At 47.0% G+C, this 24,768-nt stretch overlaps 1 protein-coding gene across 1 annotated transcript in view; it reads left to right on the top strand.

Moving 5' to 3' along the window:
- The window catches only part of LOC137438340 (adhesion G protein-coupled receptor F5-like), a 152,720-nt gene that overhangs the window by 2,648 nt on the left and 125,304 nt on the right, over window positions 1-24,768 (top strand). The window contains exon 3 of the mRNA XM_078767001.1: window positions 13,738-13,841. Coding sequence (XP_078623127.1) covers window positions 13,738-13,841 — 104 coding nt within the window. The remainder of the gene's footprint in view (window positions 1-13,737; window positions 13,842-24,768) is intronic.

Raw genomic sequence — 24,768 nt, 5'->3', positions numbered from 1 at the left:
GAGAGAAAGGCCCACAGAATCAGCTTCATCATGGGAGATACCAATGATTCGAAAGCTTTGGTTTCAACAGCGTGAAGCCGAGCCAGGTGTGAGGCAGGAGCACCAGCCCAGAGGGGAGAGCAGTATTCCATTGAGCTGCGGATGAAAGCCTTGTATGTGGTGAGGAGCTCAGGTGTGCCAAGGAAGGACTTCACACGACGGAGGATGCCTAGTCGGCGACTGGCTTTGGAGGCCAGATTGGAAATGTGGTTTTCCCAGGAAAAATCATGGCAGATAGTGAGACCCAAAAGCTTGAGTGACAGAACTTCTTCAAGATGATTGTTCAGAAAGTAGATGGGAGGGTTTTCCAGATGGTCTTTTCGGAGAGACAAAGTGAGAGTTGGAGATTTGTCAGGATTGAAAGACATGTTCCACTTCTTTGACCAGTTTGTGATATATAGCAAGATATTTCCTGCTAGAGAGGTACCCACACCCAACCAGCTGGCATGATGACAGTTGAAGTCGCCACATATGAGGAAGAGAGAGTTGGGATGAGTGGATAGAAGTTGGTCCATATTATCAGACAGTGAGATGTAGATGGAGTCATCATTGTTTGGTGGATGGTACAACACATATGAACAAAAGGTGGCAGCGAAAGAGAAGCCGTAGCCAGAGGTACTCCTGGGGGTGAGGTGGAGAGAGGGCAGTGCAGGGAGAGTGAGGAAGAGAGTTTTTGATTTAAAAAAAATATCTACCCCACCTCCAGGAAGAGGCTCAGGTCTATCATACCGGAGGAGGGAGTAACCTGGGAGAGATATTAAGGAATCAGAGACATCATGAAGGAGGAAAGTTTCTGTTAAGCAGATCAAGTCTTGTTTGACAGAAGCAACCTGTATCGAGAGATCAGTCAAGTTTGAGCGAAGGCCCCGGATGTTTGAGGTCCATGCCGTTAATGAAGAGGAAGGGGGAGCATCGGATACAGAACAGGGGGGGGGGGGGGGGGGAGGAGTAGGGTAAGATGTGGAAGAGGAGGAAGAGGTAGGGAGAGCTGTTGAAAGTGTGTCAGAGATTTCAGAATAGCTAGGAGAAAGGGAAGGATGGGGTGGACAAAAGGTTTGATGGTGATTGGGTGAGGCACAGTGAGGTGTTATTTGAGGGGGGGGGGCAGAGTGAGGAAAAAGGTTGGGGGAGATGGGGGTGAGAGTTGGAAGGGGGAAGAAGCGGGGAGGACGCTTTGAGGAGGAGGGGTGAGAGGAGGGAATTGGAGAAAAAATAAGGGTGGGGAATTTTGAAGGGGAGGGGTGAGAGGAGAGTTTGGGAGGGGAGGGGTGAGGGGAGAGTTTAGGAGGGGAGGGGCGAGGGGGGAGTTTAGGAGGGGAGGGGAAAGTGGGGAGTTTAGGAGGGGAGGGGTTGAGGGGGGAGATTAGGAGGGAAGGGGCGAGGGGGGAGATTTGAAAGGGATGAGTGATAGGGGAGATTAGGAAGGGAGGGGCAAGGGGGGAGTTTGGGAGGGGAGGGACGAGGGGAGAGTTTATGACGGGAGGGGTTAGGGGGGAGTTTAGGAGGGAAGAGGCGAGGGGGGAGATTTGAAAGGGATGGGTGATGGGGAAGATTAGGAGGGGAAGGGTGAGGGGGGAGTTTAGGAGGGGAGGAGCGAGGAGGAGTCTAGGAGGGGAGGGGTGAGCAGGGAGTTTAGGAGGGAAGGGGCAAGGGGGGAGATTTGAAAGGGATGGGTGATGGGGAAGATTAGGAGGGGAGGGGTGAGTTTGGATTTTAGAAAGTGTTGTACGATTAATGGGAAAACAAACATTTATTGCAAAATGAATTTCTTGTGACCTTCGAGTCAGAGATACGTTTGAAGACGGTGGAGGAGCTCTTTGTTAGCTCCTTCACGAGCCTCAATCACGTATACAAAAAAAAAAAAAGGAGGGGTGGTGTGCAGGTGAGTTTAGGGAATGTAGGAAGGAGGGACTGTAAGAGATGGATTTTTTTTTTTAATGAATAGATTTGGTGAGCAAGTCGAAAGCAACCTTTTAAAGAAGAAGAAGAAAAAAGTGTTGTAATATACGACAGAATACAGCACTTCAGGGGAATGTTTAAATATTTTTGAATTAAACAGTGAAGACAATCTGGGGAAATGGGGGTGAAACACGTGTCTGAAGAACAAACAAACGAATAAGAACAAAGTGGGAAATGTTTTTGGTTTTTTTTGTCGGGTTTTTTTTAGTTAAGATTTTAAACAAGGAAGGATGGGGTTAAAAGACTGGGAAAAACTGAGAGAATGAAAGCAAATGGACCACAATCGACCGTTGAGAGAAAAACAAAGCCTCAAGGTAGGAAACAAAGTTTGAGGCCGCAAATAACATGGCACGAAATAACCGACGATTTTATACAGGTATGAAAGATTAACACCGAGAATCTTCCTCGGGACACACTGTAGGTACACACACCATAAAATAAATACAGTTTCAACAAAAATACAAATGTGAACAATTACTTAACTTCGATAGCGTGGAGAGCATGGACAGCTTTGAAAAGGAAGAAAAGGAAGCTTCCCCCATTTTTTCACTGGCATGTCCAAATATCAGCTTCCCAGCTCAAAAGGTGCCTGAGATATTGCCCTGATGAGAAAGAAAATAAATAAGTCTTTGATAAATCGATAATAATTATTGTCCTGTCACCAGCAATTAAGACCGCCGGATGACGAAAAGCCGAACTCCCGAATATGGTGGTTATGAGCACGTGCGAGATGGAGGCTCGGGATGTTTACCTGAATGGAACACATGGGTTTATACCGAAACCACAACGAATAAATGAACACGACAAATAAAATGCAACAATAATGAATTTAATGAGAATAAACCAAGGAATACAACTAGAACGGCACTCAGTGGAGAGCATACCGCCGCCTGGTGAACAGTTTACGTTTTGTATCCCACTGATAGGCCAGATCTGGATTCGGACCTGAACCAAAATCTAATCAGCTTGTTCTTGCCACCTAACCAACTCATCCACCAAATTTATCCATAACTTGTCCATAACTTTTTAAAATACCATGTTACATATCACTTTTCACCCATTCTTGTAGCCGAATCCATATTCAGATCTTCACCAAAATCGAAACGATTAGTCCTTTTCACAAACACCTCTCCACCAAGTTTCGTCCAAATCAGTCCACAACTTTTTGAGATATCCTGCTATATATCATTTTTGGCCATATCACTCAATAGTGAAGAATCACTTAAAACATTCCACTAGCTGGATCCGGATTCGGATCTTCACCAAAATTGAATCGATTCTTTCTTGTCACACACACAACCTGTCCAACAAGTTTCGTCCAAATCCATACATAGCTTTTTGAAATATCATGCTATATATCACAAACTGGTCAAACAAGTGGAACATGTCTTTCAATCCTGACAAATCTCCAACTCTCACTTTGTCTCTCCGAAAAGACCATCTGGAAAACCCTCCCATCTACTTTCTGAACAATCATCTTGAAGAAGTTCTGTCACTCAAGCTTTTGGGTCTCACTATCTGCCATGATCTTTCCTGGGGAAACAACATTTCCAAGTTGGCTTCCAAAGCCAGTCGCTGACTGGGCATCCTCCGTCATGCAAAGTCCTTTCTGGGCACTTCTGAACTCCTCACCACATACAAAGCTTTCATCCATAGCTCAATGGAATACTGCTCTCCCCTCTGGGCTGGTGCTCCTGCCTCACACCTCGCTCGGCTTCCTGCAGTGGAAACCAAAGCATTCAGAATCATTGGAATCTCCCACGATGAAGCTGATTCTGAAGGCCTTTCTCTCTCTCTCACTGCAGTCTCTTTCAACGCTGCAGAAATACTTGGTGGTCTTTCTGTCTTCTACCGACTCCTCTCTGGCCTAGCTCCCCCATCTCTGTCTGTGCCCTGCCCCCCCCCCCCCCCACAAGTATTCCTGCAGGACGCACAATATCTGCCAGCAAACCTCTTCTGGTGAAACTGCCAAAATCAAGACTCTCTGCTCACCTTCGCTCTTTCATTCCGCTTTTCTCCCGCCTCTGGAACAAACTCCCACACCCTCTACAATCCCTCTCATCCCTCCAGGTCTTTAAAACAGCTGTTAACCACCATCTCTCATCCTCCCCCCATCCAAAACCTTCATCTTTTCTACCCCCGTTAAAACTCCCCAAATCTGCCTCTTTAAATCCCCAACTTCTTTCCTGAAATTCCTAGTCGTGAATTTCCTAGTAGTGTTCATTTGCGGGTCACCTGCTCTGTATGTTGGGCATGAGGGCATTCATTTGGGTGAGGAGGGGTGAACAGTGTACTCCTCCCTCCTCCCCCTTCCACACATCTACCGATGTCCCTGTTCTCTCCTGTTGTTGTGCTTGTGATCTTCCCTCGCTCTCCCCCTATTGTCTCCCACTCACTTCATTGCATGTTTTATGTGTCTGCATGTTTTCATGATCAATGTGTTAGCTCTTCCAGGAGCCTCGATTCTGTATACCAAAAATGGTTTTAGCCCCATCTCCCAATGGTGAAGAATCTTTTTTTTTTTAAATCTCATATCCGAATTCAGATCTTCACCAAAATCGAATCTATTTGTCCTTGTCAGACACCCAACCGGTCCACCAAGTTTCGTCCAAATCCGTCCACAACATTTTTAGATATCCTGCTATGTATCATTTTTGGCCCTATCTCCCAATGGTGAAGAATCACTTTTAAAATTCTAGAAGCCGGATCCGAATCCTGATCTTCACCAAAATCTAATCACTTCGTCTTTGTCACAAATGCTACATCTCTGCCAAATATCGTCCGAATCCGTCCACAACTTTGTGAGATATCTTGTTCAGAAACGGACAGACAAACAAACAAACACACAGACAGACAGGGGTGAAAACATAGCCTCCATCCACATTTGGTGGTCGGGGTAATAAATGTTGATATAAATTAATTGAAATTGCTACTTTGAGGATCCTCACACTTTCACTTTCACGTGACTTTGAGGTCGTGAATACGATCACACAGGGGAAAGTAAAATTAAAATAAAATGTTCCTTTTTCGTGTCAACACTTAGCTCGTGCAAACGAGTAATTTTGTAGAGGTGATGGTGATGTTCCGGTCCCAATGCATCCCACATCAGAGAGCACCAAAATAGCAGCTGCGCCATGCATCAAAAACACCCAGGTGTGAAGCAAGCAGCCAAGACGGCTTCCTTTTGGATTCCCCCTCCTCGTCCTTGTGGCAAACAGCATGGCCTTGAGCCCACCACAAGCCCAGCAGTCGCCGAAACACTGCCAACGCAGTCCAGAGCTCCTTGGAGAGTCCAACACAACCAGCGCACGAATGGCAAGATGGCGCCCTTCTTCCCTGAGCAAAAACCTGTGAGAGAGAGAGAGAGAGAGAGAGAGAGAGAGAGAGACACCCTCTTCTTCTCCCTCTTGAGAGCCAATCACCGAAGGTCCCTCCGAGTTTGCCCCGCCCACATCCTCTGGGCTAATCATGTCCCTCAGGGGCGTGGCCTGTTTCCTATTAGGTCCTTTAGAGGTGGAACTTCGTCCGATCAGCTCTTAATGGCTTCTTGCCAGCGTGGTTGTCATTTAACAGTGGCTTTTATGGCCGGCCATGGTAAATGTAATTCAAGGGTGGTGAAAAACGTAAGGGAAGATTACAGAGAGAAAATCACGTACTGGGGAAAATTAGTATTAATCCCTTTAGCTAATTAGCCCTGCTTCACCCCCCGTGTGAAGACACATAAACAATCTTAAGCTACAGTATCCCTACTTAAGTACATCGAGATTTTTTACTATGCGTCATTAATCAAAAAATAGAAAATAGCATTTTTGCCAAAGTACTATTGTGTCCAAATTCCAGCTTCCGAGATCAAAGGATGGCTGGGATATTTCCCGAAGAAACAAAACAAGAAAACAAACAAACTGAGCCCCTATCGATGACATCATGCAGCGCCTAGCTGGAGATGGAATAGGAAAGGCACAGTGCACAACAAACAAACAAACGGAGTGAAAACTGAGTACTCCTCAGTTGACCTTTTGACCTCCTTTGGTGCCTGGCAATGACGTCATGCAGAAGTTTGACCTTGATGATGATGATGAAAATTTATATTAGAAGTTTGACCCTAAAGATGACCTTTGACATTTGACCTCAACATCAATAGGCTTCTTCCTTGTAACCAACTTCCTTGTTTCATGAAGATTGTTTAAAATTGTGACCTGTAGACGAATGACAGTCAAACAAATAAGAAAAACATTATGCAGATCACAACTTGCAAAATCCACCCCGCACCAAAAAGAAAAGTTGCCATGAAGACCTCAAATTCTCCATGCCATCAAGATTAAAATTGACATCTTAATCGTAGCTCAGATCAATCGGATGACAAGTGATTATTTTTCAGATGAAAATTTATGATTTGAGAAGTTTGACCTTGAGATGACCTTTGACCTCAAAATAGTTGGTTTCTCAGTTCAGTGCTGAACTATGCAATTGCTGTTTAATTTTGAACTTAATAGGATGAAAATTGACGATTTTTCATTCGAAAATTTATGTCTTTGAAATTTGACCTCGAGTTAACCTTTGACATTTTGACCTTGAAAAATATTTGGTTCCCAATTCAGTGAGGCACCATGCAAGTGATATTTGATTTCCAAGTCAATCCGATGAAAATTGACGATTTTAGAAGTATAACCTTGAGTTGACCATTGGTCTTTTGGCCTCAATAGTTGGTTTCCCAATTCATTGACTCAATATGCAAGTACTGTTCAACTTTCAAGTCAATCAGATAAAAATGACGATTTTAGAGATTCGACCTCTAAGATGACTTTAGACCTCAAAATCAATAGACTTCTTCCTTATGACCAACTCAATGAGTTGGTGTAGTTTCGTGAAGATTGGTTTAAAGTTTTTACCTCTAGGCGATTGACAGACCAAACAAATGAAAAATCACTCAGAGCGACACTTGGCAAAAGATAACAAAGTGGAATGGCACTCATAAAAACATCCTTTTGAAGTCACAAATAATTGGTGGTTGAATTCAGTGACCTGATATGCAAATCACCTTCAAATTTTAAGTTAATTGGATGAAAATTGACAATTTTAGAAATTTGGCCTATGTTGGCCACATAAGTAGTTGGTGGATGATTTCAGTAAGATGACATGAAAATCCTATTCAAATTTCAAGTAAATCAGATGAAAATTGAGGATTTTAGAAATCTGAAAAGGTTATTGACCTTTGGCCTACGTTGACCTTTTGGCCTATGTTGATCTCAAAAATAGTTGGTGGTTGAATTCAATGAGCTGATATGAAAATCCTCTTCGAATTTCAAGTCAATTGGATGAAAACTGAGGATTTTAGAAATTTGAAAAGTTTGTTGACATTTTTTTGGCCTATGTTGACCTTTTGGCCTATGTTGATCTCAAAAATAATTGGTGGCTGAATTCAGTTAGCTGATATGTAAATCCGATTCAAATTTCAAGGCAATTGGGTAAAAATTGAGGATTTTAGAAATTTGAGAAAATGGTTGATCTTTGGCATATTTTGACCTTTTGAGCTCAAAAATAAATAGGATTCTGTCGGACCACCAACTCTACCATTTGGTGAAGTTTCGTGAATATTGGTTTAAAATTGTGACCTGTAGGCAAGTATAAGCGAGCGGACAGACAAACACACACACACACACACACACACACACACACACACACACACACACACACACACACACACACACACACACACACACACACACACACACACACACACACACACCATAAACCGGAGTGATCACCATACTTGGCCCAAAAATGTTTTTTATACCAAGTAACAATAAAGACATCATGCAGAGCACAATGCTTGCAAAATCAACCACCCCCCCCCCCCCCCCGAAAAAAGTTGCCATGGATTCATCAAATTGTCCATCTATTTTCGATAAAAATTGACTATCTTCATCAAAACTCAGGTAAATTGGATTAAAATTGACTATTTTCAAGATGAAAATTGATTTTAGAAGTTTGACCTTGAGTTGACCTTTGATCTTTTCACCTCAAAATAGTTGGTTTCACAATTTAGTAACTCAATATGGAATGGCTGTTTAATTTTCTCGTCAATCAGATGACTTTGACCTCAAGATGATATTTGACCTCAAAATCAATAGGCTTCTTCCTTATGACAAACTTTACCATTTGGTGAAGTTACGTGAATATCGGTTTAAAATTGCGACCTGTAGGCGATTGACAGATAGACAAACAGACAGACAGACAGAATAACGCACAACATCAAACAATATACTTGAAAAAAATCTTCAATTTTGTAAGTAACAGACAGACAGACAGACAAGGTCAAAAGATAACCTCCATCCACCTTTGGTGGAGGAGGTAATAAATTAAGAAACCATGAAACGTGAACATTGCTTAACTCCAAACCGTACACTATTTCTCTTGTAACCTTACCGCTGACAGGATGGCCGAGAGATCCACATACTCGCCTCTAAGCAGTCTCGCCTGGGTTCCAAGGCAAGGTAGATTCATCAATACGCGTGCCACCCTTCAGGTGGATGTGAAAATGAGCATCCTGTTTGCCAGCATTTATTCGTGAACGTTAAAGATCCCATGGTGTCCTCCAGGAAGAGCAGGACAGCAATCACCAGCACCATGAACAAATTCTTGCCATAATCAGCAGAGGGCATTGCATTGGCGGTACAGCCTTGCCCTCAGCCAATGATGCAGCTCCTCAGTCTTGTGCTGCATACGAACGAAAATTATCACCTTCATGCTAATTCTATCTTTCTTGGGCAAACCACATTTCAAAGTTGGCCTCCAAAGCCAGTCGCTAACTGGGCATCCTCCACCATACAAATGCATTTCTTGGTATGCTTGAACTCCTATGCACCTCCAAGGCCTTAATCCCCAGGTTGATGGACTTTTGCTCTCCCCTCTGGGATCGCTCTCCTGCCTCATACCTTATGCCTTACTAAGCTTGATGCTCGGATCATCCCCAAACCAAAACCATGATCTTTTAGACCCTCGTTAACACTTCCGCCCCTCGTTAACACTTCCGCCTCTCAACCCCACCACAAGCCCTCCTCCTTCCAGATTTCCAGATTTTCCTTTATTTCTTCTGTATCCATCTTGTCCACTCAATGCATCTTTCCTGCACCCCCATTCCTCCCCACACCCACTGTTTGTCCCAGGTCCCCCCCCTTAAACTCTGCCATTAGTGTTTCCCCCCAAAAAAAAAAAAAACTTTCTAAAAAGAAAAAATGGATTGGCTCTCGTCCGTCTGTCCGTCCGTCCATGTGTGCGAGTGTCCGCAACCATACATTGGACAGGTATGGACCGATTTTGTTCATACTTGTCAGAACGATTGATAATATATGATGGTATACATACAGTCACGTGAAAAAGTAAGTACACCCCATGTAAAGTTTTGACTTTTTCAACATATTTCAACATACAGCTATTTGATCTTCATTTCAACAATACTGAAAGATAAAGGTGATATAATATAACAAATATCATGAAACATTTACATTTTGTAGTCCATTGTATAATTTAAATAAACATAAATGCAAATTTCGAAAGTGGAAAAAGTAAGTACACCCTTGGCTCTGATAGGTGGTATTGCCCCCTTTGGCAGAAACAACCTCAAGTAGGCGTTTCTTATAACTGTCTACCAGTCTCTGACATCGACTGGGAGAAATTTTTGCCCACTCCTCCATGCAGAATTCTTCAGCTGTGCGATGTTTGACGGGTTTCTTGCATGCACAGCTCGTTTCAAATCCCCCCACAACATCTTGATGGGATTTAGATGCAGGCTTTGACTTAGCCATTCCAGAACCCTCCATTTCTTTCTTTTCAGCCATTCCTTGGTGGATTTACTGGTATGTTTAGGGTAATTGTCATGTTGCAAGGTCCACCTTCGGTTGAGCTTCAACTTTGCGACAGATGGCCTCACATTATCCTCAAGCACCCTCTGGTACAATGAAGAATTCATAGTGGATTCTATGATGGTGAGCTGCCCAGGCCCTGATGCAGCAAAGCTGCCCTAAACCATAATATTTCCACCACCATGCTTTACAGTTGGGGTCAGGTTCTTGTGGTCAAATGCTGTCTTTGGTTTTCGCCAAACATGTCTTCTGGTACTGTGGCCAAATAGCTCTACCTTTGACTCATCTGTCCAGAGCACATTGTTCCAGAAGTGCTGGTCTTTGCCTAGGTGTTCATCGGCAAACTTTAGTCTTTCCCTGATGTTCTTTCTGGACAGCAAAGGTTTCCTCCTGGCACACCTCCCATGAAGATCAAATTTGTGCAGCCTCTTTCTAATGGTAGACTCGTGCACTTTGACATCAACAGTGGCAAGAGCTACCTGTAGGTCCCGTGATGACATTCTGGGGTTCTTAGATACTTCTTTCAGCATCTTACAGTCTGCTCTCGGGCTGAACTTGCTGGGGCGGCCTGGCCTAAACAAGTTGGCAGTTGTTTGGAATCTTCTCCACTTGTAGATGATCTTCCGGACAGTCGAATGATTGATTTAAAATTGATTGGAGATCTTTTTAAATCCCTTCCCAGACTCGTAGGCATCTATAACCTTCTTTCTGAAGGCCTCAGAGAGCTCTTTTGATCTAGGCATGGTGACGCCGCACACTTCAACAACAAAGAGCAAACCAAACTAAATGTCTGAGGTATAAATAAGACAGGTTCCTCCACGATCCTCTCTAACGATGTTCTAATCATTTGCACCTGAGCTGGTGCACCTGATTCTAATTTTAGGTATTTGAAGTAGTGATAAATGTAGGGGTGTACTTACTTTTTCCACATGCGAAATTTGCATTTATGTTTATTTAAATTATACAATGGACTACAAAATGTAAATGTTTCATGATATTTGTTATATTATATCACCTTTATCTATCAATATTGTTGAAATGAAGATCAAATAGCTGTATGTTGAAATATGTTGAAAAAGTCAAAACTTTACATGGGGTGTACTTACTTATCCACGTGACTGTATAAACATCATTACCTTCGCAAAAGCGGAAGGTTATGTTTTGATCGCTGTGTATTTATTTGTATGTCTGTGTGTGTGTGTGTGTGTGTGTGTGTGTGTGTGTGTGTGTGTGTGTGTGTGTGTGTATGTTATTCGCATAACTCAAAAAGTATTCAACCGAATTGCATGAAATTTGGTGGGATGATTGGTTATTATACGGGACACATTTGATTAGATTTTGGGAGCAATCGGGTCAAAGGTCAAGGTCACGAAAAGGTCAAAATCGTATTTTTATTTGTCATAACTCGGTCAATTCTTATCCGATTTGCATGAAATCAGCACCAAACTGTTCACTGTTCTGTTCCCTACACTCCCATGCCAAGTACAGAACAGTAGCTGCGGCGAAGGTATGCGCTCTACCGAGTGCCCGTTCTAATTTTGTTTTGTGATGATGGCTGACTGGCAGCAATTTTAGTTGTACAAAAAAACCCGTTGTTGAACACGTCCTCAACCATTTCTAAGACTTGCATTTACCAATATTGTCCAAACTTGGACCACTGATAATGAATGATGGCTTGCATATGCAAGTCATTTTCTTTTGAGATCAGATCCAAGATGGTCGACTGGCAGCCATCTTTGTTGTAAAAAACATGATATTGAACACATCCTCAACCATTTCTCGAAAATGCATTTACCGATCTTGTTCAAACCTGGCACACAGATAAGAAATGGTGGCTTACATAAGCATGTCATCTTTTTTTCGAGATCAGATCCAAGATGGCCGACTGGCGGCCATTTTGTTGCTTTAACGTGTCCCCAATCATTTATCGACATGCATGGACCGATTTTGTTCAAACTTGGCACAAAGACAATACATGAGGGTATACATATGCAGAAATTTTTGTTTTGTAATCTAATCAAAGATGGTCGAATGCCGGCCTTTAACTCTTTTTTATTTTTTTATTATACTTTGTATACAAAACCAAGGTTTGTGTAAGAGCTAACATGAAACACAAAAAAAATAGGTATGGTGGTATGGACGCCATCTTGGAAAAACGTTAAACCTCTATCTCCGAAACCGCTCAATGGGAAAAAATTGAAACGTTGTTCATTGTCGAGTACTCCCCATGTGGAATAGGATATGTTAATGATAATGTCATCAGTGTCTTCATTATGACATCATAATTCGACAAGTGCAACGCTTGATCTGATCAGTATGAAAAAAAAAATTCCCTGCAACTGTTAGTCTGATGGACACGAACTTTTTACCATAGGAGCGCCTTCTCCTGTAGAATTTTTAATGATAATTATGACGTCATATGTTGTATGGTACAGGCACTATCTTGGAAAAAAAATTGAAAAACGTTGCACCTCTATATCTCCGAAACCGTTCCATGGAAAAATTGAAACGTGGCTCATTGTAAAGAACTCCGCATGGGGAATCAGTGATGTTAACAATGATGTCATTGGTGCCTTAATTATGACGTGATAATTCGACAGGGACAATGCTTAGTCTGATCAGTTTGAAATTTCTTGAGTATCATCGACACCAATTATATTAGAGAATATACATTTATATTGCCATCGCTCACGTGGTCTGGCAGCCATATTGGATCAAAGAAAAAACCCTTCAAAAACAGAAGAATTGGCTCGCACCAAGTTGAGTGTGCAGGGTAATTATTCTCTGAATACAATAAAGTTACCCTCGCCTGAGGAGAGGGTATTGTATTTGAGTCAGTTTGTTTGTCCGCGCAGAATAAATATGATTTTCTCTGCAACCGTTGGTCCAATTGACAGGAAATTTTCACCATAGGTGGAACTGCACGTGTATAAATGTTTATGATAATTTTGACATCATTACGTCACGTTGTATGGCCGCCATCTTGGAAAAAAACAAAAAACTTTGCACCTCTATATCTCCGAAAGCGCTGCATAGAAAAAAATTGAGACATGGCTCATTGTAAAGAACTATCCATGCGGAATAACATATGTTAATGATGATGTAATAGGTGCCTCCATTATAACATCATAATTCGGCAAGTACAAAACTTCATCCGTTCAAGATGAAATTTCTTGAGCGTCATCTAGAGTTAAATTGGTGGAGAAAAAAAATAATAATGATGACGTCATCGGTCAGGTGGTTTGGCCGCTATCTTGGAAAACCCGAAAAAAATTGCACCTCTATATCTCCGAAAGCGCTGCATAGAAAAAAAATTGAGACATGGCTCATTGTAAAGAACTATCCATGCGGAATAACATATGTTAATGATGATGTCATAGGTGCCTCCATTATGACGTCATAATTCGACAAGTACAAAACTTCATCCGATCAAGATGAAATGTCTTGAGCATCATCTAGGGATAGATTGGTGGTGAAAAAAAAAAATGATGATGTCATCATTTACGTGGTTCGGCCGCCATATTTGTTTTAACTAAAAAGCCTTAAAAACCACTGAAAAACACGTCCTGGCGAGGGTCTGCAATCTGATTGCTCTTTCTAGTTTGCATTAGCATTTGAACCAAGTAAATAATGCAAAATTTCCAGAAAAAAATCCTGCCAATAAAGTATAATTATTGACTGACAAACCCAAATATATTTTCAATCAAATATAAAAACAGAAATTTCATTATATCCCTGGTTTGGATTTGAGTCGCTTATGTACAACGCAGCATAAGAGCAGATGGCAATATCTGGAACGATTTTCAATGTGTTTCGTAAATCGTTAAAAAAAAAAAAAATTTATTCACATCTTGTCTTTATCCTTATATTTTTGCAGTGGCTGTCCAAATACAACTTCATCTTAACATGACCTTCAATCCTCAGTACGAAAATCACTCGTCGTCACAATACAAAGAACTATCCACTCGGTTGGAGAAACATGTGAGTAAAGCGATCGTACCTAAGCTGAAAAATACAAATATTCCAGATCAACTTCTATAATTGTTGAATGATGTGCTGAATAGATAATTAATTGTTCAATATCAATATTTATAATTCTTGAGTGATGTCATGTCCTTACTGGTAACTTTGGTTTGTTTCAGTTTCTTTGTTAAAAAAGACCATGCCCAACGATACCTCATCGCCTTCGTTACCCAAATGTCCTGATTGTATTTGGATGTAGAAAAAGATGTTCTCATTTTTTTAGTGTATAAACACAAACAAGATTGCAACAGAATATGCAATCTTTGTTGTATTTACTACCTTTTTATATGAGAACTTTTATTAAATCAATCACACAATATGGACTAAAATTATCATGTGGAGTGCGATCAAGAAATAAATATGCAGGAGCATGCAGAAGAAACAGGACACGTTGGACAAGTCGGATAACACATTGAATAGTTGGAGAACATCTTGGATCCATCTAGGTCCTGATGTAATATAAAATGTAATATAAGGCATTCCTTTGAAATCTATATAATAATAGCGTAAGGACTCCACTTTGTTATCCCTTTTACGCCGCACCCAGTGACCCGATGCCCACGGCACTAATGGATTTACGATCTACGAACCGCACTCTTTGTTTATCACGTGCAGCCATACTCGAAAAATCTGAATTAGCCGACGTTGGGGCCCAAAAGCATCCGATTAACTGCCGATACGACGCCATCTTACAACGCCATTGTATTGACGTCTGCTGGGCGAAGGCGAAGCAAGCCATCCGCTGATTGGACAGGCGAAGGCGAAAGCAAGCCGTCCACTGAGTGGACAATCCAGAGCATGCATTTGTGCCGGTGTCGGCGATCGTTGTTCATATACGCACTCTTCATTCTCATCTTTCTTCCTAACTCTTACTCGGACAAGCAAATCCCCTATGCCATCCATAATGCTACACTCTATCCATACACCACATCCTCCCTTCCGTCGATGTTCCACGGGTTTCGGCTAGTTGAAAATATTCTTCACTTGGCAGCTGAATACTCTAAATGAAGGCAGATGGGATTCGTTGTAAATACAGGGTTTTAGAGATGAGGAAGAAGAAGGTGTGAGGTAGGCACCAGAATTAAATGAATGAATGATCGTTTTAAGGCCATTTTCCCCGCTAGAGCGGGGGCTAGCCTTGCGGGCCCCATGACAATCATGGTTCCCTGTTTGAGGCAATGTTTTTATGGCCGGATGCCCTTCCTAACGCCAACCCTTGGTCGCCTCTTACGATGCGCAGGGATACGGTGTACCTATTCTAAATCGGGGTACACACCGGGATCATTCATCCCAGCAAGCTGGTACTCAATTTGCCGACCTCGGAAGGATGACAGGCTGAGTCAACCCCGCTGGCGTTAATTGAGCGATCGATTGGGATTCGAACACCAGGATCCTAGGATCCCAAGCCGGCACCCTAACCGCTAAGCCAACACCCTAACCGCTAAGCCAACACCAGGCTAAGACACCAGGCACAAAAATAAAAGAGTAGGATGCATCCGTTTTTGAAAAAAATGATCATATTGATCCAATCATACTTTTTTGTTACACGAGCCCCATATAGCATTTCTATAAAATATTCTGGATTTTCGATTGCATTTAGACCCCCACCAGGATCGGGTAAAAATTGGGTATCCCTGCTAATGGTCACCATCTGCCATACACCATCTGCTACACCTCAGTGGGCACCTGCTCGTATGCCGGACAGTACAGGGACTCTCTCTAGGCCAGAACGCCGATGGCAACACGACAGGCCAGTGCTGTGTTCGGTCTGGGCAGCGCCATCAATAAGAAGGATGCACAGATAACGGGAATACATCTCCCCACCTGCCGTCAAGTCCTGCGCTGTCTCATGCATCACAATGAGAAGTTTGTGGTGGCAAAGAGCATCGGCTGTCGTGGTGCTCCCCCCAAATTGGCATTTGCGCAGCTCGTCCTGGCCCAGGTCGCTGACTTTTAAAAGAAGGCCAACATACCCACTATCTCTGACCACCAGATGTGCATCTTGCTAATTCAGCTTCTATACGCCAACTGCAAGATTAGGAAGATCCTGACCACGCGTAGATGAACCCCAGCCACGCTCGCCAAGCTGCAGGCGTGGAACAACGACTGGATGCGGCCTTCCGGTTGTGGTCGGCCAACGTTGAGTAGCTGGTCATGAACCCGGAGGATCGCCCGTTTCTGCAATCGATGAAGACTGACCGCATAGCATCTTTCAGCACCCAGGGCAAGGTCTTGTCATAGAAGGTGCACCGTCACCAGGTTCGTGAGCAGGCCGGGGAAGAACAGCGCAAGCAAAGCTTGTAGAAAATTGTTGCTGCTCGTTCCATAATTTTGTTAGCAGACGACAGTGAGGCGGCAGCCGGTAGCAACAATGAAAGTGATGCGACTGCCACTCAGACGACCATTGCGACTTCCACTTCGAGCAAACACACCAACACCCCAGCGCTCAACCCCCACGATATCCTACATCATCCGAAATTTGTTTTCCTGGCCATTTGACTGAAGCTGACACCAACACAACTAGCCAGCTTCATGAAGGCCATACTTGATGAAACTGGGGGGAATCCCGCCAATGTATCAACTTGTCATGTTTCGGAGAATAATAAAAATTTTGAAACATTATTCTTTTTAGATTCTTTAAAATTATCCTTTTAAAGGCAAATTTTGGAATCAGTGACCCTGAATTACTTTAAGGAAGTGTTCTTACTTTCATGAAATTCAAAAAAAGTCTTACATTTGGCCAAATCAACCCATTAGTGGGGGTACCCGATTTTCACCAGATCCTGGTGGGGGATCTCAACAAAATCTAAAATCCGAAATATTTTAAAGAAATGCTATATAGGACTAGTGTAATAAAACAATACCGATAGTCTAACAACAATACCGATAGTCTAACAACGGCATAGCCAGGCTTGAATCTGCTGAGTGGAGGATCTGCTGTCCCCCTGTCATGTGACCAGATCCTCAGCTCTGATTGGTGGATGTTTGTGACGGACATACATACATACATATGAGGGCCTGGGAAGGTTAAAAACTTCTTATACAGACATACATATGAGGGTTAAAAACACCACAGACGGACAGAAAAATGCTGTTATATACGGCGTTGCCCTAAGGGCTACTCCATAAAAATATGGCTGCCGAAGCAGGTGACCGATGACATCAATTTTTTTCTTTCTCAATCAATTTATTCCTACATCATGCTCAATAAATGTCATACTGATCGGATAAAGTATTCTACTTATCAATTTATGACTTCATAATGAAGGCACCTATGATCATCATTAAACAAAAAAAAAATAACCACCTTTAGAGGCCATTTTTCCCCGCAAGCGGGGGTTGGCCTTTTTCGGGAACCGTGGTTGTTGTTGTTTTTCGGTCCCCTTTTTGAAGCAATGTTTTACGGCCGGATGCCCTTCCTGACGCCAACCCTTTTTGCCACCTTTAACGACACACAGGGAATTGCCAGTGAACTGGTACTCAATTAGCCGACCTCGGAAGGCATGACAGGCTGAGTCAACCCCCCTGGCGTTAATTCAGCGATCGACCGGGATTCGAACCCAGGATCCTTGGTATATCCTAAGCTGGCATCCTAGCCGCTAGCCCAACACCAGGGTTTATGACATCATCATTAACATATGTTATTCCCCATGAGGAGCACTTGACAATGAGCCACCAGTCATTTTTTTCCATGGAGAGGTTTCGGAGATAGAAGTGCAAAGCTTCGTCTGTTTTTCCAAGATGGCGCCCATACCACGTGACCGATGACGTCATAATTATCATTAAACAAGACCAAACGTCGAACAGCGGTGGAGCCGGGCTTGTAAAATATTATAAACCACAAACACACATGATTAGCTTTTTAAACAGTCGATAATGCTGCTTATAACATGAAACAAAGAAATTTGGAGGAATGCCGACATCCGTGTGGTAAGTTTTACTTTCAGAACTGAGCGAAGATCTACTGTAATCTATGTAGGTTTGGAGGTGTGCTCATTTACCAAGCAGCTAGCTAGCGCTTGCCAAGCCAGCCATTCCTTAAGGGTTTTGAATTGAGTGCTTGTTCGAATGCTTAAACCACTTGGCAATCTCTCCACAAGAAACTTGGTAAATGAACACACCCAATGTTCTTGAGACCCGACCATAGATCGACTGTAATCTACAGACTTGGCATTTAATATGGAATTTTTTTTTTCTTGACTTGGGTTTACTTTCTAAACCCAGTATATCATTTAGCCCTTTCACGAGCCTCGATTCAGTATACAAAAAATCTGGTGAGTTTCTTTTACCCTTCGGTGATGTCTTTGTTGAAAGAACCATGTCACTGATTGTCTTTCGCAGCAAGAAGTCAATAACAGGATTATATCACAGGTGGCGTGACAAAATGTAAGGACAGCTACATTTGACGATTGGCTTCACAATCGGGTATATAAGGGTTGTTGCATTCTGTAATAGTGGAAAACAACTGCTGCACGTCTACAAAAGTTATTGCCGCTTCCTCTGGAGATGGTCCGTCAACTTGACAATACTGTTTGTCATGGAGTGGTGGCTTTACGAAATTCCGGCATGAAACAGCGTGCTATTGCTCGGCAGTATGGCATCACTCAAGGTCAGGTGGTGTCAAAGATCCTGAAACGAAATGCTCAGAGAGGTGTCCCTACTCCAATACCGAGGCCAGGACGTCCACGCAGAACCACAAGGAGAGATGATCGCCAGCTGCACCGGTTAGTCTGCAATGGCCGTACCAAGTCAGCTAATCGGCTTAGGGCTGAGTGGCAGAAACTGACAAATGTGCCTGTATCCAGAAGGCTAGTCAACCAACGACTGGTTCAAGCAGGCTATCGTGCCAGGCGTCCCCTGAGAAAGCCACGCCTGACCAGACAACACAGCCAGCGCCGATTGCAGTGGGCCAGAGAGCACCGTCAATGACAGCCAGGACACTGGAATCACGTGATCTTCAGTGACGAGTCTAGATTTCTGGTCTATCGTCAAGATGGCCACGTCCGAGTGCGCAGACAAGTGCATGAAGCCTACAACAAAGATTGTATAGTGCCAAGAGTCCAAGCTGGAGGTGGTGGGGTGACCGTTTGGGCTGCTTTTCATGCAGGGGGCAAAACTGACCTGGTTGTTCTGAATGGAAACCAGAACCAGTTCAAGTACAGGGTCATTCTGGAAGAAACATTGCTTCCATTTGCTCGTGCAGCCTTTCGAGGAAACTTTGTCTTCCAAGATGACAATGCACAGCCTCATCGTGCTCGCATGATCCAACACTTTCTTGCTGACCGTGGTGTAGAGCATATGGAGTGGCCTGCCATGTCCCCGGAGATGAATCCAATAGAGAACTTGTGGGCAGAATTAACGCGTCAAATCGACAACTTGGACCAGCAGCCGACCTCGGTGCGTGAATTGCAGCAGGCTATTGTCACTGCATGGCAAGCGATTCCTGTCCAAACCTTGGCAAATCTCATGAACAGCATGCCTCGACGTGTACGTGCTCTCCTGAATGCTCGTGGGGGTTACACGAAATACTGAACTGTAATTTTACTGTCCGTAATCCCAATCATAATTTAGCTTTTGTTTTTGTTGAAATTTTTTTTGGCTAATGTGCAAAATAAAGAGATACTTCTGGAAAACGTACAGAAGTTTAACACAGTACTGTCCGTGAATTGAGTTCGATATCAGTTTACATCACTTTCAACGATCAATTTATTTGCTTCGAAATGTCAAATGTGGTTTTTGTTTCTTTTAAAGGTCACATTAACAAAATCTAGAATAATTTCAACATAATTCCAATAAATTTTTGGTTCTAAGTCATCTTGAAAAGTAAGTTCACCCCCACAAAAAAAATATTCCATATTAAATGCCAAGTCTGTATATACCCCAAAGAGGAATGACCCTTCCTGCAGCTTCCGTCGTGAGCGGATGTACTAGTAAATTAAAATGTCGGTCAGTGGAGTCAGCAGTCGTAATGACATCATAGACGTAATGATGTAACGGACTCAAAACTGCTGCTACTTTAATATGTAGAAGATTATATATTTTAACTTCCAGTAAGTTTGCAGTCACTACGAAGGAATTAGTGTTACGATTAGATTTACTTTTATATTAACACTAGCAGAAGTACCCGGCATTGCCGGGCGGGGGAGGGGAGGGGGAAGAGGAGGGGAAGGGAACGGGGGGGAGGGGAGGAGAGGGGGGGAGGGGAGAAGAGGGGGGGGAAGTACCCGGCATTCCGTGTATAAACGTGAGGGAGAAGAGGGGGGAGGGGGAGGGGAAGGGGGGGAGGGGAGGAGAGGGCGGGAGAGGGAGGGATGGGAGAGGGGTGGGAGGGGGGAGGGAGAGGGGGAGGGGGAGGGGAAGGGGAGGGGCAGGGGGAGGGGGAAAAATGAGGGGGATGGGGAAAAGGGAGGGGGAGGGGGAAAAGGGAGGGGGAAAATGGAGGGGGAGGGGGAAAAGGGAGGGGGAGGGGAGAAGGGGAGGGGTAGGGTGGAGGGGGAATGGAGGGGGAGGGGAGGGGGTAGGAGGAAGGGGTAGGGGGGAGGGGAAAGGGGAGGGGAGAAATGGAGGGGGAGGGGGAAAAGGGAGGGGGAGGGGGAAAAGGGAGGGGGAGGGGCAAAAGGGAGGGGGAGGGGAGAAGGGGAGGGGTAGGGTGGAGGGGAATCGAGGGGGAGGGGAGGGGGGAGGGGGAAGGGGGAGGGAAGGGGAGGGCCAGTCAACAATGACGTTGCAGTTCTCATGGTCGGAGAGCAGCACAACAATCGCGACATCGTCCTGAATCTTCGCAACAGCACGAAGCGGATTTTGGAGACTCACCAATCCTGTGACACCCTCCAGTACCGGCGTTGCCGGGTGGGGGAAGGGAGACCCGTACATTCCCAACCCGTACATTCGCCCTCTCGACTCAAGCTCACTCGGGCACAAGCCTCGCACAAATTACACCGTGAAGGCCCAATGGCCATGTCTATGCCACAAATCAAGTACGTGAGCGAGTCGTGCGCACTGAATTGAAAATATATAGAATGCTCATACTCCATGAAAAGTGAAGCCAACTGGCGGCGGGGATGGAACATCACGTGATCGCTCTGAGTGAATCAGCGCGCTGCTCTGCCACCGGACAGAATCCATGTATAATATTCCTCGCTGAAAAGAATCTATGTGAATCATGCTACTATCTATGCTAAATCATGCTAAATCATGCTAAATGCTAATCATGCTAAAATCTATGCTACTTGCTGTGAGTTTATGGTGGCAAGGAACATCACGTGATTGCGTCACGAACATCATTCGTGATCACGTCATCACGTGATCGTGATCGTCATCAATGAGCGCGAATGAGCGAATCAGCGCGCTGGAAATTTTCCTTCCTTACTCATGGCGTAAATAAATATACTGCCGTAAATATGGTACTGAAGCGCGGTGCTACGCGCACTACTTGTTTAGCAAGGAGGAAGCGGACAACGCGGTAAGTTAAAAGAGTCTTTATTGCAAGAGCTCCACTGTAGCACTGGAGCGCTCCGGGCTGTGCGCCCGGTGTATATCCCGAGGCCACGCCTACCCCTCGGGCATGGCTGCCGCCCACTTGGTGCGCGGATTGATGCCATCACGCCAGTGAGCTTTCGTGTCCGCCACACGCACCCCCCCCAGAATTCCCGCGCACCTGGAAGGCCAGTTTGCGGGGCAAACGGATGACCCGGCCGAAGCGCCCTCTGGCGACTGGCGGCGTCCAGGGTGCAGGGATGCCAGCTGGGATGCCTCCGGCTGCACCCGGGATGGGTGCCGGACTGGGGGGCGGCGTGCCGGCGGGGCTGGGCGGTGCCAGGGGTCCGCCCGCAGGTGGGTGGCCTCGACACGGTGGCCGAGCCACCGGCGGTGGGTGGTCCACATTGAGGTGGGCCGGCTTGAGGTGATCCACTGAGACGCGGTCGGGAGTACCGCCGATGTCCAAGGTGAAATGTTTCACCCCGGTCTCCAGCACACGTAAAGGCCCGTCGTACGGGGGCCGCAGTGGTGTCCGGTGGGCGTCGTGCCGGACGAACACGTACTCCGCGGTGCGAAGCTCCGGGACGACGTGCGTAGGTGGGTGCCCGTGGTGCGCCGTCACCACCGGGGCGAACCTCCGGGCGGTCTCCTTCAGCGCGGCGCGCTCCTGCGCCGCGGACCATGGTGCCGTGGGGTCGGGGAGGAACTCGCCCGGCACCCGCAGCGGTTGTCCGAAGACCAACTCCGCCATGGATGCGTGCAGGTCGTCCTTGGGCGCCGTCCGGAGGCCCAGCAGGACCCAGGAACCTGTCGACCCAGCCGCCGTCGCTGAGGGTGGCTCGAAGCGCGGCCTTCAACGAGCGGTGGAACCGCTCGCACAGGCCGTTGGCCTGGGGGTGGTAGGCCGTGGTTCGGTGCAGCTAGACCCCGAGCCCCTGCGCGACCGCCCCCCAGAGCTCCGAGGTGAACTGAGGGCCGCGGTCGGACGAGATGTCCAAGGGGGCGCCAAACCGGGCGACCCAGGTGGCGATGAACGCCTGTGCGACATCCGCCGCCGTCGTCGCCGCCAAAGGCACAGCCTCCGGCCACCGGGTGGTGCGGTCCACCATTGTGAGGACATGGGTGAAACCCCGCGAGGGGGGCAGAGGTCCCACCAGGTCCACGTGAACGTGGTCGAACCTACGCTCCGCCACCGCCGTAAACGGGGCCAATGGGGCCTGGGTGTGTCGGTGCACCTTCGCGCACTGGCACGCGAGGCACGTTCTGGTCCAGCCACGGACGGCCTTCCGGAGGCCATGCCAGACAAATTTGTCGGCGACCAACCTCTGGGAGGCCCTCGTGCCTCGAGGGAGACGTCGCACCAGAGGGCCGTGCCCGTGCCGTCGAACGGCACCACGGTGACGCGGAGGCCCGTGACGGCGGTCCGCAAGGCCTGGACGTCGGGGTCGGCGGCCTGTTCCGCCGCCATCCGGGCATAGCCAATGCCGAGGTGGACTGTGTGGGCGACGGACCGGGAAAGGCAATCCGCCACCGGGTTGTCCTTCCCCGCAACGTGCCAGATGTCCGTCGTATATTCGGACATGGACGGGAGGTGACGCTGCTGCCGGGCCGACCACGGCTCGGTGACCTTGCCCATCACGAAGACCAGTGGCTTGTGTTCGACGAAGGCCGTGAACGCACGGCCCTCGAGCAGATGGCGGAAGTGCCTGACCGCCAGGTGGAGCCCGAGCAACTCGCGGTCGAAGGTACTATAACGGCGTTCGGGCGGGCGAAGCTGCCGCCTGAAGAACGCCAGCGGTTGCCAAGCACCACGCACCCATTGCTTGTGCACCGCGCCCACCGCGTAGTCCGAGGCATCGGTGGTGAGGGCGATCAGTGCATCGGGCGCCGGTTGCACGAGCATGGTGGCGTTGGCCAAGGCGAGCTTCGCGCCGCCGAACGCCGTGTCCATCTGCTCGGTCCAGGTAACGTCACCTTTGCCCGGCTTCCCTCGGAGGGCCTCATGCAGGGGGCGCAGGAGCTGGGCGATGCGGGGCAGGAACCGATGGTAAAAGTTTACCATGCCCAGGAACTCCTGGAGCCCCTTGATCGTGCGGGGGCACGGAAACCCCTTCACCGCCTCCACCTTGGCCGGTAGGGGGACGGCCCCGTGCCTGGTGACGCCGTGCCCCAAAAAGTCGATTTCGGCAACGCCGAACCAGCACTTGGCGGGGTTCACGATGAGGCCATGCTGGCCCAGGCGTTCGAAGAGCGTGCGGAGATGGTGGAGGTGCTCTTCGCGGGACGCGCTGGCGACAAGGATGTCGTCCAGGTAGACGTACACAAAATCCAAGTCGCGCAAGACGCTGTCCATTAGTCGCTGGAATGCCTGAGCTGCATTCTTCAACCCGAAGGGCACCCGAAGAAATTCGAAAAGTCTGAATGGCGTGCTGACGGCCGTCTTCGGGATGTCCTCCGGCATGACGGGGACCTGATGGTAGCCGCGTATGAGGTCCACCTTTGAAAAGAAGGACATGCCCACCAACCGGGCGGAGAGGTCCTGGATGTGGGGGACGGGGTAGCGGTCGGGGGTGGTGGCGTCGTTGAGGCGCCGGTAGTCCCCGCACGGTCGCCATCCCCCGCCGGGCTTTCGCACGATGTGGAGCGGCGACGCCCAAGCACTCTCGGAGCGCCGCACGATGCTGAGCCGCTCCAGTGTAGCGAACTCCGCTTTAGCTACCGCGAGCTTCGTCGGCTCGAGGCGGCGTGCCCGGGCGTAGACCGGTGGCCCGGCGGTGGGGATGTGGTGTTCCACCCCATGCTTGACGGCCCCCGCCGAGAAGGTGGGCCGTGTGAGGGCCGGGAAGCTGGCAAGGAGGCGGGTGAATTCGTCCACTTCCGGAAGCGTCCAGATCAACCTGGCCGGAACCGAACCGCTCAGCAAGCCGCTCGGCGAGCCACTCGATGAGCCGCTCCGTGAGCGGCTCAACGAGTTGGGCAGCGCGCAAGCGAGCGAGCTGAACGTCTCGGCCTGGACGAGCCTTCTGTGCTTTACGTCCACCAACAGCCCATTAGCGCACAGGAGGTCCGTGCCGAGCAGTGCCATGGGCACGTCGGCAGTGACGAACGACCACCGGAAAACCTGCCCTCCGAACCGCAGAGAGAGGCAGCGTTTTCTGTATGTGCGTATGGACGTACCGTTGGCAGCAAGCAGCGTGGGGCCCCGGCCCACGGTTTGCTTGTCGGACGTACCGGCGGGGACAACACTCACCTGCGCTCCCGTGTCGCACAGGTAACGGCGCCCAGATAAGGTGTCCGTTATGAACAGTAGGCTGTTTGAACGGCCGGCGCTCAGTGCCACTACCGTGGGCCGGCCCGGGCGTTTCCCGACCTGCCGAATGAGCACGGCGGGCGACACTGCCGAGCC

Source organism: Myxine glutinosa, chromosome 13 (genome assembly GCF_964187855.1).
Source record: "Myxine glutinosa chromosome 13, kmMyxGlut1.1, whole genome shotgun sequence".
NCBI classification, from domain to species: domain Eukaryota; kingdom Metazoa; phylum Chordata; class Myxini; order Myxiniformes; family Myxinidae; genus Myxine; species Myxine glutinosa.
Note: the sequence above shows the minus strand (reverse complement) of the source record. Positions and strands in the feature narration are given on the sequence as shown.